This window comes from Neofelis nebulosa, chromosome 14, assembly GCF_028018385.1.
Source record: "Neofelis nebulosa isolate mNeoNeb1 chromosome 14, mNeoNeb1.pri, whole genome shotgun sequence".
Taxonomy (NCBI): Eukaryota; Metazoa; Chordata; class Mammalia; order Carnivora; family Felidae; genus Neofelis; species Neofelis nebulosa.
In genome coordinates this window covers 37282553-37299009 of record NC_080795.1, presented here as the reverse complement: position 1 = coordinate 37299009, position 16457 = coordinate 37282553, and the positions used below count along the sequence as shown (strand labels likewise).

The following is a 16457-nucleotide window of genomic DNA, read 5'->3' as shown; positions in this document are numbered from 1 at the left end:
AACTAGTTGCTTTATATCTACTCATAGTTTAAAATTATTTCCTTCATACAAAAATGCTGATTCAAAGGGGTACATGCACCCTAACATTTATAGCAGCATTATCAACAATAGCCAAATTATGGAAAGAGCCCAAATGTCAAATGTCCACCGACTAATGAATGGATACGGAAGATGCGGTGTGTGTGTGTGTATGTGTGTGTGTGTGTGCACACACACAAAATGGACAATGGAATATTACCCAGGCATCAAAAAGAATGAAATCTTGCCATCTGCAACAATGTGGATAGAGCTAGAGAAAATTATGCTAAGTGAAATAAGTGAATCAGAGAAAGACAAATACCACGTGATATCACTCATGTGTGAAATTTAAAAACCCAAACAGATAAACACAGAGAATGGGGGGGAAAAAAAGAGGGAGGCAAATAAAAGACTCTTAACAATAATAGAGAACCAATAGAGGGTTGTTGGAGGGGAGGTGGGCAGGGGGATGGGCTAGCTGGGTGATGGATATTAAGAAGGGCCCTCGTGATGAGCATTGGTGTTATATGTAAGTGATTATGATATGATGGTGTTATATGTAAGTTATATTTAGTGATTCATTAAATTCTACTCTTGAAACCAATATTATACTATGTTAACTAAAATTTAAATAAAAACTTAAAACATGAAAAAAAATAAGTAAATTTTCTTAATTACAATAATTTCTGTTCCCTTGCCCAAGCCTGCTTTAGAAAGAAAATACATTTATGATATAATGTAAGCTTATATTATACTATATGAAATCTGTTATGTATAAAATTTATGTTAGTAGATTTTAGACCAAATTTATGGATATAAAAGCATTATATGCATTTAGTTTCATACTCTCGAAAGAAACATGAAAAATAAACCATAAGCATAAATTATGTAGTGTTACAAAGAAAATAAGATTTTAATACTTGTAAAAATGTTACAATATAAAAAAATGTTCTGGCCAATTTGCATTAAAGGAAACATCTGAAAGAAATTCCTTTGGCCCTTTGTAAATTACATCGTGACTTGTCATTCAGATTATTATTCAGCCTGTGACTTGTCATTCAGATTATTATTCAGCCTATCTGAAAATTTTACACTATTCAAAATAGGAAGAAGGTGTCGATTTTTTGACCAGTCTTTAAAGTTCTACACTTACATAGGCATAGAGTCCTAAAAATAGTCACATAGTTATAGGGCCTAAATAAGAAATTCCATCTACATGGCCTTATCCTTCCCACATTTATCACAAGAGATGTTTTGAAATATCTACCCATCTTATAGAAAATGGAAGGATTATATCCATTACCCAGGTACAAGGCTAACTAGCCTTTGAAGCAGTAACTATAATCACTCTCACTGAAAAAAAAAAAAAAAAGCAGCCTCAATACAGTAGTTTTTAACTTATCCATTATCAATCATTACTGATCTTCCTCAAGTTAATGATGTGGTTACACCCAATAAACCCACCATAAATTCAAAACACCCTAAGTTGAAAATGCATTTAATACACCTAACCTACTGCACACCATAGCTTAACCTAGCCTACCTTAAACGCATTAGCCTATAGTTAGGCAAAATCACCTGATGCAAAGCCCGTTTTATCATAAAGTGTTGAATATCTCACAGAAACTTACTGAATACTGTACTGAAAGTGAAAAACAGAAGGTTTATCTGGGCACAAGATGGTCGGAAGTGTATCAGTTATTTACCCTCATGACTGAGTGGCTGACTGAGAGCTACAATTCATTGCCAGCATCATCAGAGTATCTCGTCACATATTATTAGCCTGGGAAAGGTTCCAAATTCAAAACTTCAAGTACAGTTTCTACTGACTGTGTATTACTTTCACACCATTGTAAAGTCGAAAAATCCTAAACTGAACCAATGCAAATCAGGATCCCATCTGCATTTCTATCATTACAAGTATAACTGATTTTTCCAAGGAGATTTACTTAAATAATCTAAAGGATATTCACAGAAAATTATGATGAAAATCAAAAAACTCTGGCATATAGTGTTTTCAATACTGTGGCACAGAAATGTTTTATACTAGACTCTTGCCAGGCAACTGGTGAGCGTGACTTACCGGCTGGCTATCACACACTGAGCACCTAGACTGGACAGAAGAGCTGTCATTCCTTTACCAAGGCCAGTACCTCCCCCGGTAATAAACGCCACTTTTCCTTGAAAACTATCAGGTGGTAGCATCGGTTTTTGAAGGGGTGGGAAGAATTTAGACTGAAACGCGTCAAGGTTTTGATACAATATTTTTGTTCCATAACTGAAAAACTGAAAGGGAAAAAAGATTAATTGAAATTTTCACACGTGCATTTCCACAAAATAGATGAATTTCAAAAAACTTACTCTTGAACTCACTATTAATCAAATTCTTGGATTAACAAACTCACTGTAAACGTACTGGTATTGTATTTAACCAATTATTACTTTTTTCCCCACTGGAATGTTAAGTAACACAGTGGAATGGGTAAAAGCATGGGCTTTGGACAAAGACCACATAGGACATATTTTCTCTTTAGTTGTATAAACTTCAGCAAGTGATTTAACCTCTTTGTGCCTCAGTTTCTTCCATAAATGAAGACAATAAAAGAACCTTACTCTTGAGACATTGTAAGCATTACATGAATTAACATAAGTAAAATACCTAGAACATTGTTTAGCATATACTAAATGTTCTATAAATGCTAGCATTATTATTTACAGGGGTTTTGCTTAAATTTATATAAAAAGAACTGACATAAAGCATATTCATCTTTCAATAAGAATAACTTGGATAAAAATCACATTCCATCTTTGAATCACTGAAGAAAATTATTACAAGTCTTTATAAGTTTATTAAATCAAATATCTCATCCCATGTTGTCTTCTGGATAATAAATTTAGAACAGATAATTATTTGTTATATTTAAAATAGGGAAAAAAATTAAAACATTTTACACTGAAAACATTTGCATTGCCCTATCTTATGCCTTACAACTTACATTCTCACATTACTTGTGAAAATCACTGCCATTTTCTCACATTTAATTATAAAAACAAACTTTAAGTGTTGAACATAATAACAATAAAGAGTTATTTCATTAAGTGCTTATCATGTGTCAAGACTCGATATCTTCACCAGCCCATGAAACAGGTATTATTTTAACCTCACTGTGCTGTGGAGGTGTGGGGGGGGGGGAGAGGGGGGGACAGTTATGTTAAATATATTTTAAATATATTGCCCAAGTCCCAGAACCAAGATTCAAATGTGGTCTGATAGGCTCCAAAGCCCTCCCTCATCAGTACCTTGTATATTTCCTCTCTCTACTCACTGAACTCCTACAGAGCTTAATGATCACACCAAAAAGGCATGTGATGTTCCCCATCAGGTCATGGTTGCAAGACTACAACTCCAAAATGTATCATTTCCTGCTAGAATATTCCTATAAGCTAAGTGAGCTGCTATCAGTTGGTCTCGGGTATCTAGAAATTTCTCCTAAGGAAATAATTGGAAATGTGGTCAATGATTTAGGATAAGGCTGTTTATCAACTGGAAATTACACAAGAAAATGCTTATGATATGATGTTACATGAAAAAAGAAGTATACAATATGTTAACTGTAAACAAAAATATATGCTTGGGAAAAAGACTAATGAAATAACAGTAAGTAGTAGATTCACAATTAATCATGTGCCAAGGTCTACTAAAGACTTTAAATGCATTATCTCTCAACAATCCTATAAGGTAAATTCTATTGCTATCCTCAATTTATAGATGAAAAAGGTGAAACACAGGAAGATCAAGTAAAAAACTTTTTTTTAAATTTTTTTTAATGTTTTATTTATTTTTGAGACAGAGAGAGACAGAGCATGAGCAGGGGAGGGACAGAAAGAGAGGGAGACAAAGAATCCGAAGCAGGCTCCAGGCTCCAAGCTGTCAGCACAGACCCCGACGCGGGGCTCGAACTCACGGACCACGAGATCATGACCTGAGCTGAAGTCGGATGCTCAACCGACTGAGCCACCCAGGTGCCCCAGTAACTAATTTTTAAAGACAAATAATAAGTAGAAAAGACTTGATTCAAATCCAAGATGTGTCTGACTTCAGAGTCCACCCATATCTTCCTTACACAATTACTATCTCTAGGTGATGAGATTATGGATGATTATTTTTGCCTTTTGTTGGGTTTTAGCATTTTTATCTTTTCAATATGTATGACTTGCTTTTACAATCAGGAAAAACATGTTACTGAAAGACAAAATCTGAAAGCATGTATAAAATAATTGGTGAAGATAAATTTGTAAATCTGATTATGCTCCAGGCTGGTCATTGTACATCCTTTGGCTTCAGGTTGACAAAGCATTTTCTTTTTGTATCCTCTGCCAAAGCAGAATAATCCAAGCAACCTACAATAATCTTTCTCTACATAAATAGTAGTTTTACCTAAGGCTGCCACCGCCTCCGAGAATATTACATTAAGATGACAGAACAGGAAATTTGCACAAGTAGCTTAGGGAGTCTGTCATTACTCACTAATGATGAAAAAACTGTGTTCCAATTTTCCAAAGGCTCTAAAATGAATTTTTATTTATTTAGTGTTGCTTTGTACAGGGAATGCGATGTGGTGCTTTACAAAAGATAAATTATGCAAAATATTTGCACATAAACTTTTTTTACTTATCCTAAAACATTGTCTCAACCTCCCAAATGGTAGAAGAATATACAGGTAAAAATAATCAGTTTGATTAACAGTTCCTAATAAGTGTCTATAACATATTAGGTTACTACTTAGCACAGGCTTACCTGTTGTATTTTATTTGATCTAATCAACACTGATCTTTCCCACCAAACCAAAAGTGAAGAAATTGATATGCTATTTTAATTCACATTACCTTCTAATAATTCATAGCATATATGCTGTTGAATATTAAATTCAAGCCATCTATTTGTCTACAAACAACTTGTTCATTTCAACATTAAGACATGAAGTGAACAGACCTCATAGAATCTTGTTGTATTCGGTCTCCTATTTCTACAAAGAATTCTGAGTAACCTGAAATAGCATTTTGGCTATTTCTTTTTGTTTTTTTTTTTAATTGTTTTACTATTTATTTATTTTTGAGAGACAGAGTGTGGGGGGGGAGGGGCAAAGAGAAAGGGAAACAGAATCTGAAGCAGGCTCCAGGCTCCGAGATATCCACAAAGAGCTCGATGCCAGGCTCAAACTCATAAACCGTGCCATCATGACCTGAGCCGAAGTCGGATGCTTATCCGACTGAGCCACCCAGGTGCCCTTGCCATTTCTTTTTGAGTCATAAAAAGTAGATTCAAAATAGACTTTTAAGTTTTCAAATCTTGCTCTGTGCTTTTCCTAGAAATCAGTTGTCTTTTGAAAATAGAAATAATACCTTGCATATCAAGATTGAGTTCTCTGGATATCTTTAAAACCTAAAATTCTTACAACCCTCTCTCATCTTCCATTTTGGCAAACAAATTCACTTTTAGAATTAGAAGTTCTACAATCTCCCAGAAAAAGAAAATCAGTTATCATCTGCCTCCATATGCACAACTCCCCCACATCATATAAACAATATCTATCTCCTTCATGTGGTCCTAAACAATACCATCTAAACTCATGAAAAGTGATTGTACTTTTAATCCTCAGAATGGCAATTCTTTAAGAGTCTTGACTGTCTTCTCCCCGGAGGATGAGGACTGTATAGCAATGAGATTTATTCTTAAATTACCTAAGTATTTTGGCTAGTCTCAAATGTATAGAATAAACACCTACAATAAAGGCAGATTGGTGATCCTAGGCCAGATGTTTTATTAGGCCTGCCCAATGTTTTAAAATAATTTTTAAGTTCATTTATTTTTTAAGAGAGAGAGAGAGAGATAGAGTGTGAGTGGGGGAGGGGCAGAGAGAGGGAGACAGAATCCAAAGCAAAGCGGGCTCCAGGCTCTGAGCTGTCAGCATACAGCCCTACATGGGGTTCAAACTCATGAACCATTGAGATCATGACCTGAGCTGAAGTTGGACACTTAACCTACTGAGCCACCCAGCACCCCCAATGTCTTAAAACTTTTGAGCCAATATTTAGATACTGAGTGAATTCAGATAAAAATCAGAAGCTCTACTGACACTGAGGTTCAGCTTCCAATAAGGCCGAGTTAATGCCCACTTGAGACAAGACCTAAGCTCTGCCCAATCCTCACTCACACAGGCAAAGTAAACTCTTTTCAGTGGGCAATCACTGTCATTTATAGAGCCTCTCAGAACTTGAGGCATTTGAGTGCATGACTCCTAATCTAGATAAAACCCAAGAAACTAATACAAAATAGAAAAGGGGAAAATGGTTTTTCTTTTTTCTTGTTCTTGTTTGTACCACAGAAAAGTTTCTGAAGTTTCATATAAAACAATTTTCTGTAAAAGTAATTGTTTAATGATCGAGGTATACTATTAAGAAAATCCAGTTCCAAATCTGTAAAAATCCTGTAATAACAGACACTCACACAGAAGTTGTGGGCTAAAGGTCATATTTAAATAGCTCTTAGCTTAGTTATCTCACTATCATTGTCACCATTACTAATTGACAGGGCTCCCACATTAAAATCGCATACCTCAAAAGTACAGATGTCCTCTAGACTTGAAAATAGAAAAATTAAACTCTTTACTGGCATTCAAGCTGGATAATACAGCCTCAACCTACCTTCCTAGCCCTACTTATCAGTTTCACCACTTAGAGGTTTATTCTATGCTCACCAAGCCCTCAGCATTCCTGAAACTTACCAAGAACTTTCACCTTCTGGTCTTTGCTCGGTCTTTGCTGATTTCTCACTTGCCTAAACTAGCCACTTTCTTTCTCAATCAGCCTTCAAAACCAAGCCAAAGTGTCAAGAACTGTTGACACTTTTAAACATGTGTGTCTGTTAAAAATGGGCCAAATGAATCCCTCCCTCCCTCAGGATCTTAGTCTTTCTTAGCCTTCCGCACCAGACTGTGAGCACCCAGGAAGACAGAACAGTCTCCATTCATAACTATAATAGGGTGTCTTGTTTTTTTAAGGAATAATTTTTTTTAAGTTCATTTGAGAGAGAGAGAGAGAGAGAAAGGGAGGGCATCAGCAGGAGAGGGGCAGCGAGAGAGAGAGAGAGAGAGGGAGAGAGAGAGGGAGAGAGAGGGAGAGAGTGAGGGGAGAGGGGCAAAGACAATCCCAAGCAGGGCAGAGCCTTACTTGATGCAGGGCTCCATCTCAGGAACCATGAGATCATGTCCAGAGCTGAAACCAAGAGTCAGACACTTAACTAACTGAGCCAGCCAGCCTCCCCTTTATAACAGGATTTCTAACACCAGTTGGGCATTCAGTAAATGCTTGTTTTATTTTCTGTAATGCTGATCAGCCAGGGTCCGATGCCATCCAAAGTACATGAGAGAAGACAAGTAGAATCTTATGCAGCTATGGATACAACCCAGGTCTCTGCCGCGTGTTTCATGAAGTTGAAATAGTCACTTCCAAAGACTCTAAATTATGCCACGTTAAATATTAATCCAAATCTATTGATGTATGAGTATGAACAGATCATTTGCAAATAGAAAAACTGGGCAAAGACCTTAAAAGATAGCCCACATGCAAAAAATATATACAACCATACTTTCAACCAAGTGATGTAATTAGACAAAGAAGGTATCATTTTTCTCACAAAAGATTGGGAATACTAAAAAATATCTGATTAAAGTCACTCTTACAATCTGTTGAAATGAATTGGGCCAACTTCTTTGGAGGCCAATTTGGCAACACATTATCAAAATGTTGACTAAACTACACATATCCTTTGACCCAGCAACTCAACATTTAGGAATTAATCCAACAGATAAACTCACTCTTTTGGGTGGGAGGAAGAAGCTATGTTCAAAGAAAGGCACTAAGATCAAAATGAACTTAACAATTCTATTTACAATCACATCAAAAAGAATAAAACACTAATAAATTTAATAAAAGTACAAGATTTATAAATTAAAAACTTTATACACCATTAAGAAATTAAAGAGGACCTAAATAAATAAAAAAGACATCCGGTGTTCATGGATTGAAAAACTTAATTTTGTTAAGATGGCAGTACTCCCCAAATTGATCTACAGATTCAATGCGATTCCTATCAAAACACCAGGTGGCTTTTTGCAAAAGTTGACAAGCATATCTCAAAATTCACTCTTAGGGACTCAGAAATACAGGGCACTCAGATGAGCCAAACAAACATATTTACTAAAGCATTGTTTGCAATCAAAAAAGACCAAAAAACAATCTATCTGCATTTCCAAAGGGATGCTCAATTAATTAGGGCACATCCATATAACACAATACTGTGTATCTTTTATTAGAATATATTCTATTCTAATAACAATATGTTGTTATTCAATCACTCAACAAATTTATTGAGTACCAACAACGTGAGGCATCATGTGTTAAGGGAAAAATCCAAGGTAGGGAAATATATATAAAATGCTCTCATTTGTGTGGTTTCTTTTAATGAAAATATCTCCATATATATGTTGATACATAAACAAAAATTGTTGGAAGGATCCACAAGAAACTATTCATAGCATTAATCTCTTGGAGAGGGACTGTTTGTACGGTCATTGCATCCTTTTGTACTGTTGAGTGTCTGGTATGCTCATAAATTAATTTTTGATTAGAAATAGTTAACACAGTATCAGATCATATGTGCAAGGACACAATATAAAAAGGGTATAGAGGAAAACAAAGTGTCAGCAAGAAGAACACTGGCACACGATCAGTGCTATTTAAAGTGTAAATAGTTAAGTGTCCGACTCTCGATTTCGTCTCAGGTCATGATCTCACAGTTCCTGCATCGGGCTCTGCACTGACAGCACGGAGCCTGCTTGGGACTCTGTCTTTCCCTCTCTGTCTGCCCCATCCCTTGCTCATGCTCTCTCCCTCTCTCAAAATAAATAAACATGAAAAAAATTTTTTTAATAAAGTGTACTGTATATTCCACACTGAAGTGTGAGTTACAAAGACAATGAAACATCACCCTAATTTTTTTTGGGGGGTGGGGATTTTCTAAGTACAACATGAGGTACTGCTGATTTAGGTCAACATGAATATTTTTTTAAAAACAAATTGATCCTGACCCAAATTCACAGGAAAAGAGCTCTGCAGACTGGGCCTTGACTGTCACATTAAGATGTCAGCTTGGTAAAGACCTGACAATCTTATTTTTCAAAGGATGACTTTGAAAAATGCATAATTCTGCATTCCCAACACAACTCAATAGTCTGTGCAGACAGTTAAACCTCCACTATCTACTTCCCAGTCTATTCTGTCCAGTTGCTAGAAGGCACGTATCTGTGCCTTGCCTGCATTATTTTCAATGTCCAGACCACTGCCACTTAAGCACAGTGGACATGGCTCTTAGCCAGAAACATCTGGAAATACAAGAGGAGGCTGGGCAGGAAGCTCTACTTGATGCTCCTGTACAAACAGTCCTGCAGAATGAAGAATTGTCCCACCCACTAATCCAAAACCAACCCTACAAACCATAAAAGAATTGAAGAACCCAAACTCTACCCATACCCATGGCTTGCCACAGGCCATGCTACTCTCGAGCTCTGTGCGCGTGTGGATTGCTTGAGTACCTCTCCTTCTCCTTAACTGAAAGCAGAGCACTGCACAGAGGCTCTTCTAAGCAACTGCAGAACACAGATCTCGTTGCCACAGCAACTTGAAGGTAAGTCTGAGCAAATATAAAAGAAAGTTAGCTGGACTCCTAGCTGCAGTGGCTAGGTTGAATTATGTAGTTGTTGCCAGTAGCAAGACAGAAATTACATTTTTAAGTAACGATACATCTCATAGCAATGAACATGAGCCCTTGAAAAAGTAGCTGCTGTGTGCTCCAGGGTGTGCTTCCCATTTTTATTACAGTTCTTACCTGTTGGCAGTTAGATGTGGACCAAACAGATGCTTCACCAATACCACACAATAAAGGGAGATGAAATCAAGGAGATAAATGAGCCGGCAATTTGATATTTTCAACTGGGATCTTTACTCTGGCTAACCCCTCATTGAGTAATCTCACTGATCCCCATCACATTAGCCAAAACTAACATGACTACCTGACTTTTCTTTCTTTCTTTCTTTCTTTCTTTCTTTCTTTCTTTCTTTCTTTCTTTCTTTCTTTCTTTCTTTCTCTTTTTTCTTTCTTTTCTTTTCTTTCTTTCTTTCTCTCTCTCTCTTTTCTTTCTTTTCTTTCCTTCTTTCTTTTGAGAGAGAAAGTTCCAGTGCACAAGCAGGGAAGGGGCAGAGGGAGAGAGAGAGAAAAAAATCTTATGCAGGCTCCAACCCCAGCACAGAGCCCAACATGGGGTTTCATCTTACAACAGTGATATCATGACCTGAGCCAAAATCAAGAGTCAGACGCTTAACCAAGTTAGCCACCCACACATCCCGGCTATCTTTTGGGGGGACAAAAAATAAAACCCTGACTCTTCAAAAGGTTTTTGATATGGGAATTTTTATATAAAAAAATATATTAGAGATAAACATGATGTTATGAGCTGGTATAGATTTAACTCATATACTTATTTTTAGCAAGTTTTTATGGAGCATCTCCTATGCCCTAGGCACTGTTCTAGGAAATGGTAACACAGCAGTGAACAAAAACAGTACAATACTCTACCTTGAGAGATTATTTTTGGAGGGAGGAGGACAAGTAAATTAAATAATATATATAGTATATTATAAGCTAATACATACTATGGGAAAAAATAAGGCATAGAATAGGGGTGGAGATCTCACTGAGGTGAATTTGAGCAAAGACCTAAAAAAGGTGAGTAAATGAGTGCCACAGTTCTTTCAGGCAGTAGCAAGAGTTAGATCCTAAAGATCCTAAAGTTATTGCTCTCGATAAAAACAAAAGGAAAGGGGGACACCTGGGTGGCTCAGTCTCAATCATTTGACTGTTGATTGTGGCTGAGGTTATGATCTCACGGTTTGTGGGTTGGGGCCCCACACTGGGCTCCTTGCTGGTAGTGCGGAGCCTGCTTGGGATTCTCTCTTTCTCTCTCTCTCTCTCTCTCTCCACCCTTACCCCACTGGCTCTTCTCTGTCTAAAATTAACAAATATACTTAAAAAAATTTTTTTTAACAAAAAGAAAGGAAGCTTGGCAGTGTGCATCTTAGAGATCTAAGAATTAATCTACAAAAGGAAGAATGGTAAAATTAAAAAAAAAAAAGTTTCACAAAGTAAACTTAACCTTACTATCTGAGATGAATTCTGATATTTCCTATTCTATTTCAATTTATTTTTCTTAAACTCATCTTGTTCCACAAAACTGATTTCAATGTCCAGTCGTGATTATCTCTTAGCTTGAAAAATATACATGAAACTTAATGATGGTACACATAGCTTTTCAACCAACTACCTCTAAAGAATGCCTAACACTTAATAGGCACTTAATGAGCATTTCCTGATAAACAGCTGAATATGTGAATGTTTTCCAGGGTAGAACTGAAATCAGCATGAGAGCAAAGGTCATTTTTAAAAAAATTTTTCCAACCCAGGGCCAGGCACAGAGCCAGTTCTCAGTAATTGTTTGTACTTAGGCCTACTAGTTAAACAGAACAATTTAATGTAACACTTCATAAATAGAACTCAACAAATGAAACTTTTCTCTTTGTTCTTGGTAACAAAACTACTCAAATTAGGTTTTAATTGTAACAACTAGTATTTGCTAACAAAAATCTGATGTTCCCTGGAACAACCCACTTCATAGATGTAAAGTCTCTTCTCCTAGGAATTTAAGCCCAAGCCTGCTTGTGCCAAGAAAACAAACCACACCAAAACAGGCTTCTCTTGGCCCTGAGCCCCAATCCTCAAAACTTCTATTTTTCTTAAGCAAAAGAAATTCAAAGTTATCAGATTACAATTACTTTTTAAATGAGTTCATTGTCTAAGGGTGTCAGAAGAGCTGGGATATACAGTCTGTGTGACCTTATTACTACAGGCTTAATGATTTGTGGGGGAAAAAAAATCTCTGGGGACTTTTCTGCCTCACGGAGTTGTAGGAAGAGAAAGTTCTTTGAGAAGAGTCCAGAAAACACAAGGTTCTTTTTACAACGATCTGTATCCAAAACCTTTAAAGGAAAACAGTATCAACAAAACTTTGGTGTTGAACAACTATCACTTTTTAAAAGAAAAGTTCTCTTACTTGAGAGATTTAGCATACTATTATTTCCTTGTGTTCACATTTGAAGCTAGTGTCTCTCCTTTAAAAAAAAAAAAAAAAATTAAAGGGTCTCCTGGGTGGCTCCGTCAGTTGGGCATCCGACTTTGACTCAGGTCATGATCTCACCGTTCCAGAGTTCAGGCCCCGCATCAGGCTCTGTACTGACAGCTCACAGCCTGGAGTCCCCTTCAGATTTTATGTCTCCCTCTCTGTCTCTGCCCCACCCCCGCTTGTGCTCGCTCTTTCAAAAAAAAAAAAAAAAAAAAAAAATATATATATATATATATATATACACACATATATTTTTTAATGTTTAATAAACAAACAAATAAATAAAAATTAAAAAACTACTATGGCTGCCCATTCTATTTGATTTAAAAGGGTTTTTTTCACAACTGGCAAAACAGTTTTTCAACCTAGCTAAGGAAATTGAACTTTTTGGTTTAATTTATTAAGATTTTTGAATTTGGTTGTGGAAGAGGCTGTCTTGGATACTACTGTTTGTTGTTTTTTTTTTAATGTTTATTTATTTATTTTGAGAGAGAGAATGAGCAGGAAGGGACACTAAGAGAGGGAGACAGAGAATCCCAAGCAGGCTTTGCAGCTGCCAGTACACAGCCTGAGACAAGCTCGAACTCACCATGGCTCAAACTCACAAACCTGAGATCATGATCTGAGCCAAAACCAAGAGTCCGATACAACAAACTGAAGCACCCACACACCCCCACTATTGCTTTGTTTTCATCTTCCTTTCTCCTTATCCTCTCTGTCTTCACTTGCATTCCTCACCCCCCCCCCCCGCCGCACCTGTTTATTTATTTAGAGAGAGAGAGAGAGAGAAAGAATCCCAAGCAGGCTCCCTGCTGTCAGTGTGGAGCCCAATGCAGGGCTGGAACCCAGGAGTCTTGACATCATGACCTGAGCCCAAGTCAGACTTAACTGACTGAGCCACCCAGGCGCCCCTTCACTCGCATTTTCTATTTGGACTATGAGTCCAACGGATATACATAAGTTGACAAACCAGCAAACAAGTTGTCTTTCCCAAAGCATGGTGGAGATATAGGTAAAAGCCAGCCTTAGGTGCTTCTCTCCCAGCTTTACCTCTGGGAAGTGGAGTCTAGATAGCTGGGGGTTTCTCCCTTTTCATAAAAAGCTTTATGTAAATATGCTTGTATTAATGTTTAAGTTGCACAACACATGAATGGCTCTTCCTCTTAAATCAAGGTCTCTTATAAGGCCAATGCCCCTCTGGACCCCCCCTCCCACCCAGTCCCTCTCCCTCCGCAAAGGGCCAACGTGCGCAATGTCTCCAGTCTTTCCACCTATTTCCACACAACTTTGAAACTTCTTAGGGACATGAAAACTTTGCGAATCACAGCATGACCCTCACACACTTTCTCAGATAGCAAATGTGGCTTTGACCCTTCTTAACTCCAACCCCGCCTCCCGGCTCCCACTGCTCCCGCGTTTCTCCGCGCCCCGGAACCCCCCGTCCTCGCTCCCCGCATGCCGGGTCCGGATCTTCGTTCCGTCGTCTTACCCTCCGAGGACCTGGGCCCCGAGAAAGGAAGACTCGGCCTAGTGTCGCCATCTTGGACTTCCCGGATTGGGACTGGAGGCCCCCGGGCACTGGGGGCGGAATCCAGCGGGAAGGAGGAGCGTGCAGGGACCCCCCCCCGGAGGGCGGGAGCGGAGAACGGGGTCGAACGAGGTGAGGGGGACGGGGGCGGGGAGGGCCGGAGCAGGGAGGGGGTGGGGCCGGGATGGGGCCAAACGGGGGCGGGGCGGACCGGAGAGGGGAGGAGGACGGGCGGACGGGCGGTGTTGGGGCGGGGCCGGGGCGGGCTGGAGCGGGGGCGGGGATGGGGCGGACCGGAGCGGGAAGGAGGAGGGGGGAGGGGCGGGGCCGGAGGGGCGGGGCGGGGCCGGGTTGGCACAAGCCGCGGCAGACGGGAGCGGGGAGGAGGCGGGGAGAAGGGGGAGGAGGGGGAGGAGGAGGGAAAGGGGGCGGAGCCAGAGTGGTCGGAACCTGGCTGGCAGGGGTCGCGGTGGGCGGGAGCTGGAAGCTGCAAGCGGGCGGATGGGATGGGGGGGGTGGTGGGGGGCCGGCGGCACGGGGTCCACGGGTAGGGGCGGGGCCAGCAGGGGTAGGGGCGGGGTGGGGCGTGTCTTCATGGCTGTTACCCTGGCGCCCCTCGACCCCAGGTCTAATTCCTTGTTAGTGTGGCGCTGAATTATACGTCATCAGAGTAGTAGTATTTACCTTGTAGCAGGATTCTTGCACAGAGTGCTGACACTGAGGCCTTTGTTTCAGGAAAACAACTTTATTCCTGCTAGCACCACTCAGTTGGGTTCGTACAGGAAGAACTGAGTCCTGAATGCCACGTGGTATAGTTTTTTATATATATTTTTTTTTACTCCTTTGTCTCCCATATATAGTAACACAAACATGCAGTCTGATTAAGTAGTCTCATGTTATGACGTCCTGAGGGATGTTGTCAGGAACCAGTATAGACTGGAGACAGACCGCACAACCAGTGGAGCCAAGCAAGGTACGATTGAGTAACCTCCCAGAATTGGGTGGATAATTCTTATGAGAGTTTTGAATACCCCGAAAGTTGAAAACCATCTTCCAAACAACTCCCTAGGGTTTTAACAGTTCCAGGGCCGGACGGGGACATGAGCAATTCTTTTGTTTGATTTGTGATCTCCTCTGTGACATTTTTTTCATTATTTATCTTTACGCAGCTGTTGTTTAGGTTAAACTTTTTACAAACCTCTCTCAGAAGCAAGCGGGTAATCACTCTAATGCCAAGTGATTTTGATAGGTAGCATTGCGTATTTGGGTTTGCTGCTTGGCTAGTAAATTAAGAGCTCTGAGTTTTATTGGTTATAATTTTTGTAACTGCTTTTAGTCTGATTATGTATGCAGTTTAGCATGTAAGTGGGAGTGTGGTAGCACCAGGACCCATCCTCTGCCCAGGTGGCAAGGCCATAATATTGGATTATACGCTTGGGAGGCCATTCATCATCTTTTTAATTGCCAATTTGTGAGGCATGCTACTTTTTTTTGAGTCTCTCTGTCCCCATACATTTGGACTCCCAAATGTTTCCGTCTGGCAAGTGGGAGCAGGAAGAAAGTTGGACAAATAGTTTCCAGCACATACGACCCTGACCAGATTGAGGGAAGTACTATATAGGCTGTCCTTCCACATATCTAGTATAGTCCACCTGGGTCCCGCCATTTGATGGCTTCGTTGACACTGTCCCAGGCCTCTCAGAGATGAGAGAAGTTAGGGTGTGGGGATCTGGCTCAAGGTGATCTGAGGTCCCCCACCATTGGGTTTTCCAGGCGGTTGAGTTACAAAATCGTTGGCCTAGGCATGTTAAGTTTTTAATAAAGATGACCATGCACTTTTTCCCCACCAGGCAAGACGGTTTTTCCCAATAATTGCGCTTTGGGGGAGCCAATCCCCGGTAGTGGTACTGGGGTATTTTGTTTTACTATAAGGTTTGTGGGGATCTAACTTTCTAGTCTCTTACGGCCATTGTTTCCCCTTGTTGGTACCAACGAAGTATCCGATACACAAAAGGAAGGTGAGTGCTAACAGAAACCTCTCACCACATTTTCAGCCGGCCAGGGCAGCCTCGGCCAGTCCTATGGCAAAGAGTGGAGCACGAATCACAATAATAGTGAGAAACAAGGTGTGACTGCATCACAGTAAGGAAACAGATACAGAAAACAAGGACAGTCTTGTTTCACCGGACTGTCAATTCCTCAAGCTTCTGCCATGCACAGATAGTCAGCTTCCTAAGCGACTAAAGCAGGGTTGTAGTCTCTTGGAGCCTCTGGAGTTGCGGATTGCCTTTTCCATATGGTCAGCTTGCATGGCATTGATGGGTTAGGAATGCATTCCAGGTTTCAGGATGCTGGCTTCACTCTGCTGTAGTGAATCCAGGTACCCACTTCGGCTACCTTTACTGCAGTAGGGGTGGACAAAATGACACTGAACGGGCCCTCCAGAGGGGTTTTAGGGGTTGGACATTTCACTCCTTTAGCCATATCGCATCTCCTGGTTTAAAGGGGTGAGCGTCTGTGGTAAGACTCACAGGTAATCGCTCCCTGACCCAGTGGTGTAAGATGGTTAGGGTAGAACCAAGGGGCCCGCATCTGTTGCCTTAGGGTTAGATTGCCTA

General features: G+C 39.9%; 1 protein-coding gene across 1 annotated transcript in view; it reads right to left on the bottom strand.

The window, feature by feature from the left end:
* The window catches only part of DECR1 (2,4-dienoyl-CoA reductase 1), a 40149-nt gene extending 26169 nt beyond the window's left edge, over positions 1-13980 (bottom strand). The window contains exons 1-2 of the mRNA XM_058698506.1: positions 13801-13980; positions 2102-2304 (exon numbers count right to left, since the gene is read on the bottom strand). Of these exons, the coding sequence (XP_058554489.1) occupies positions 2102-2304; positions 13801-13851 (254 nt within the window). The 5' untranslated portion in view covers positions 13852-13980. The remainder of the gene's footprint in view (positions 1-2101; positions 2305-13800) is intronic.
* Between the last annotated feature and the right edge of the window lie 2477 nt (positions 13981-16457).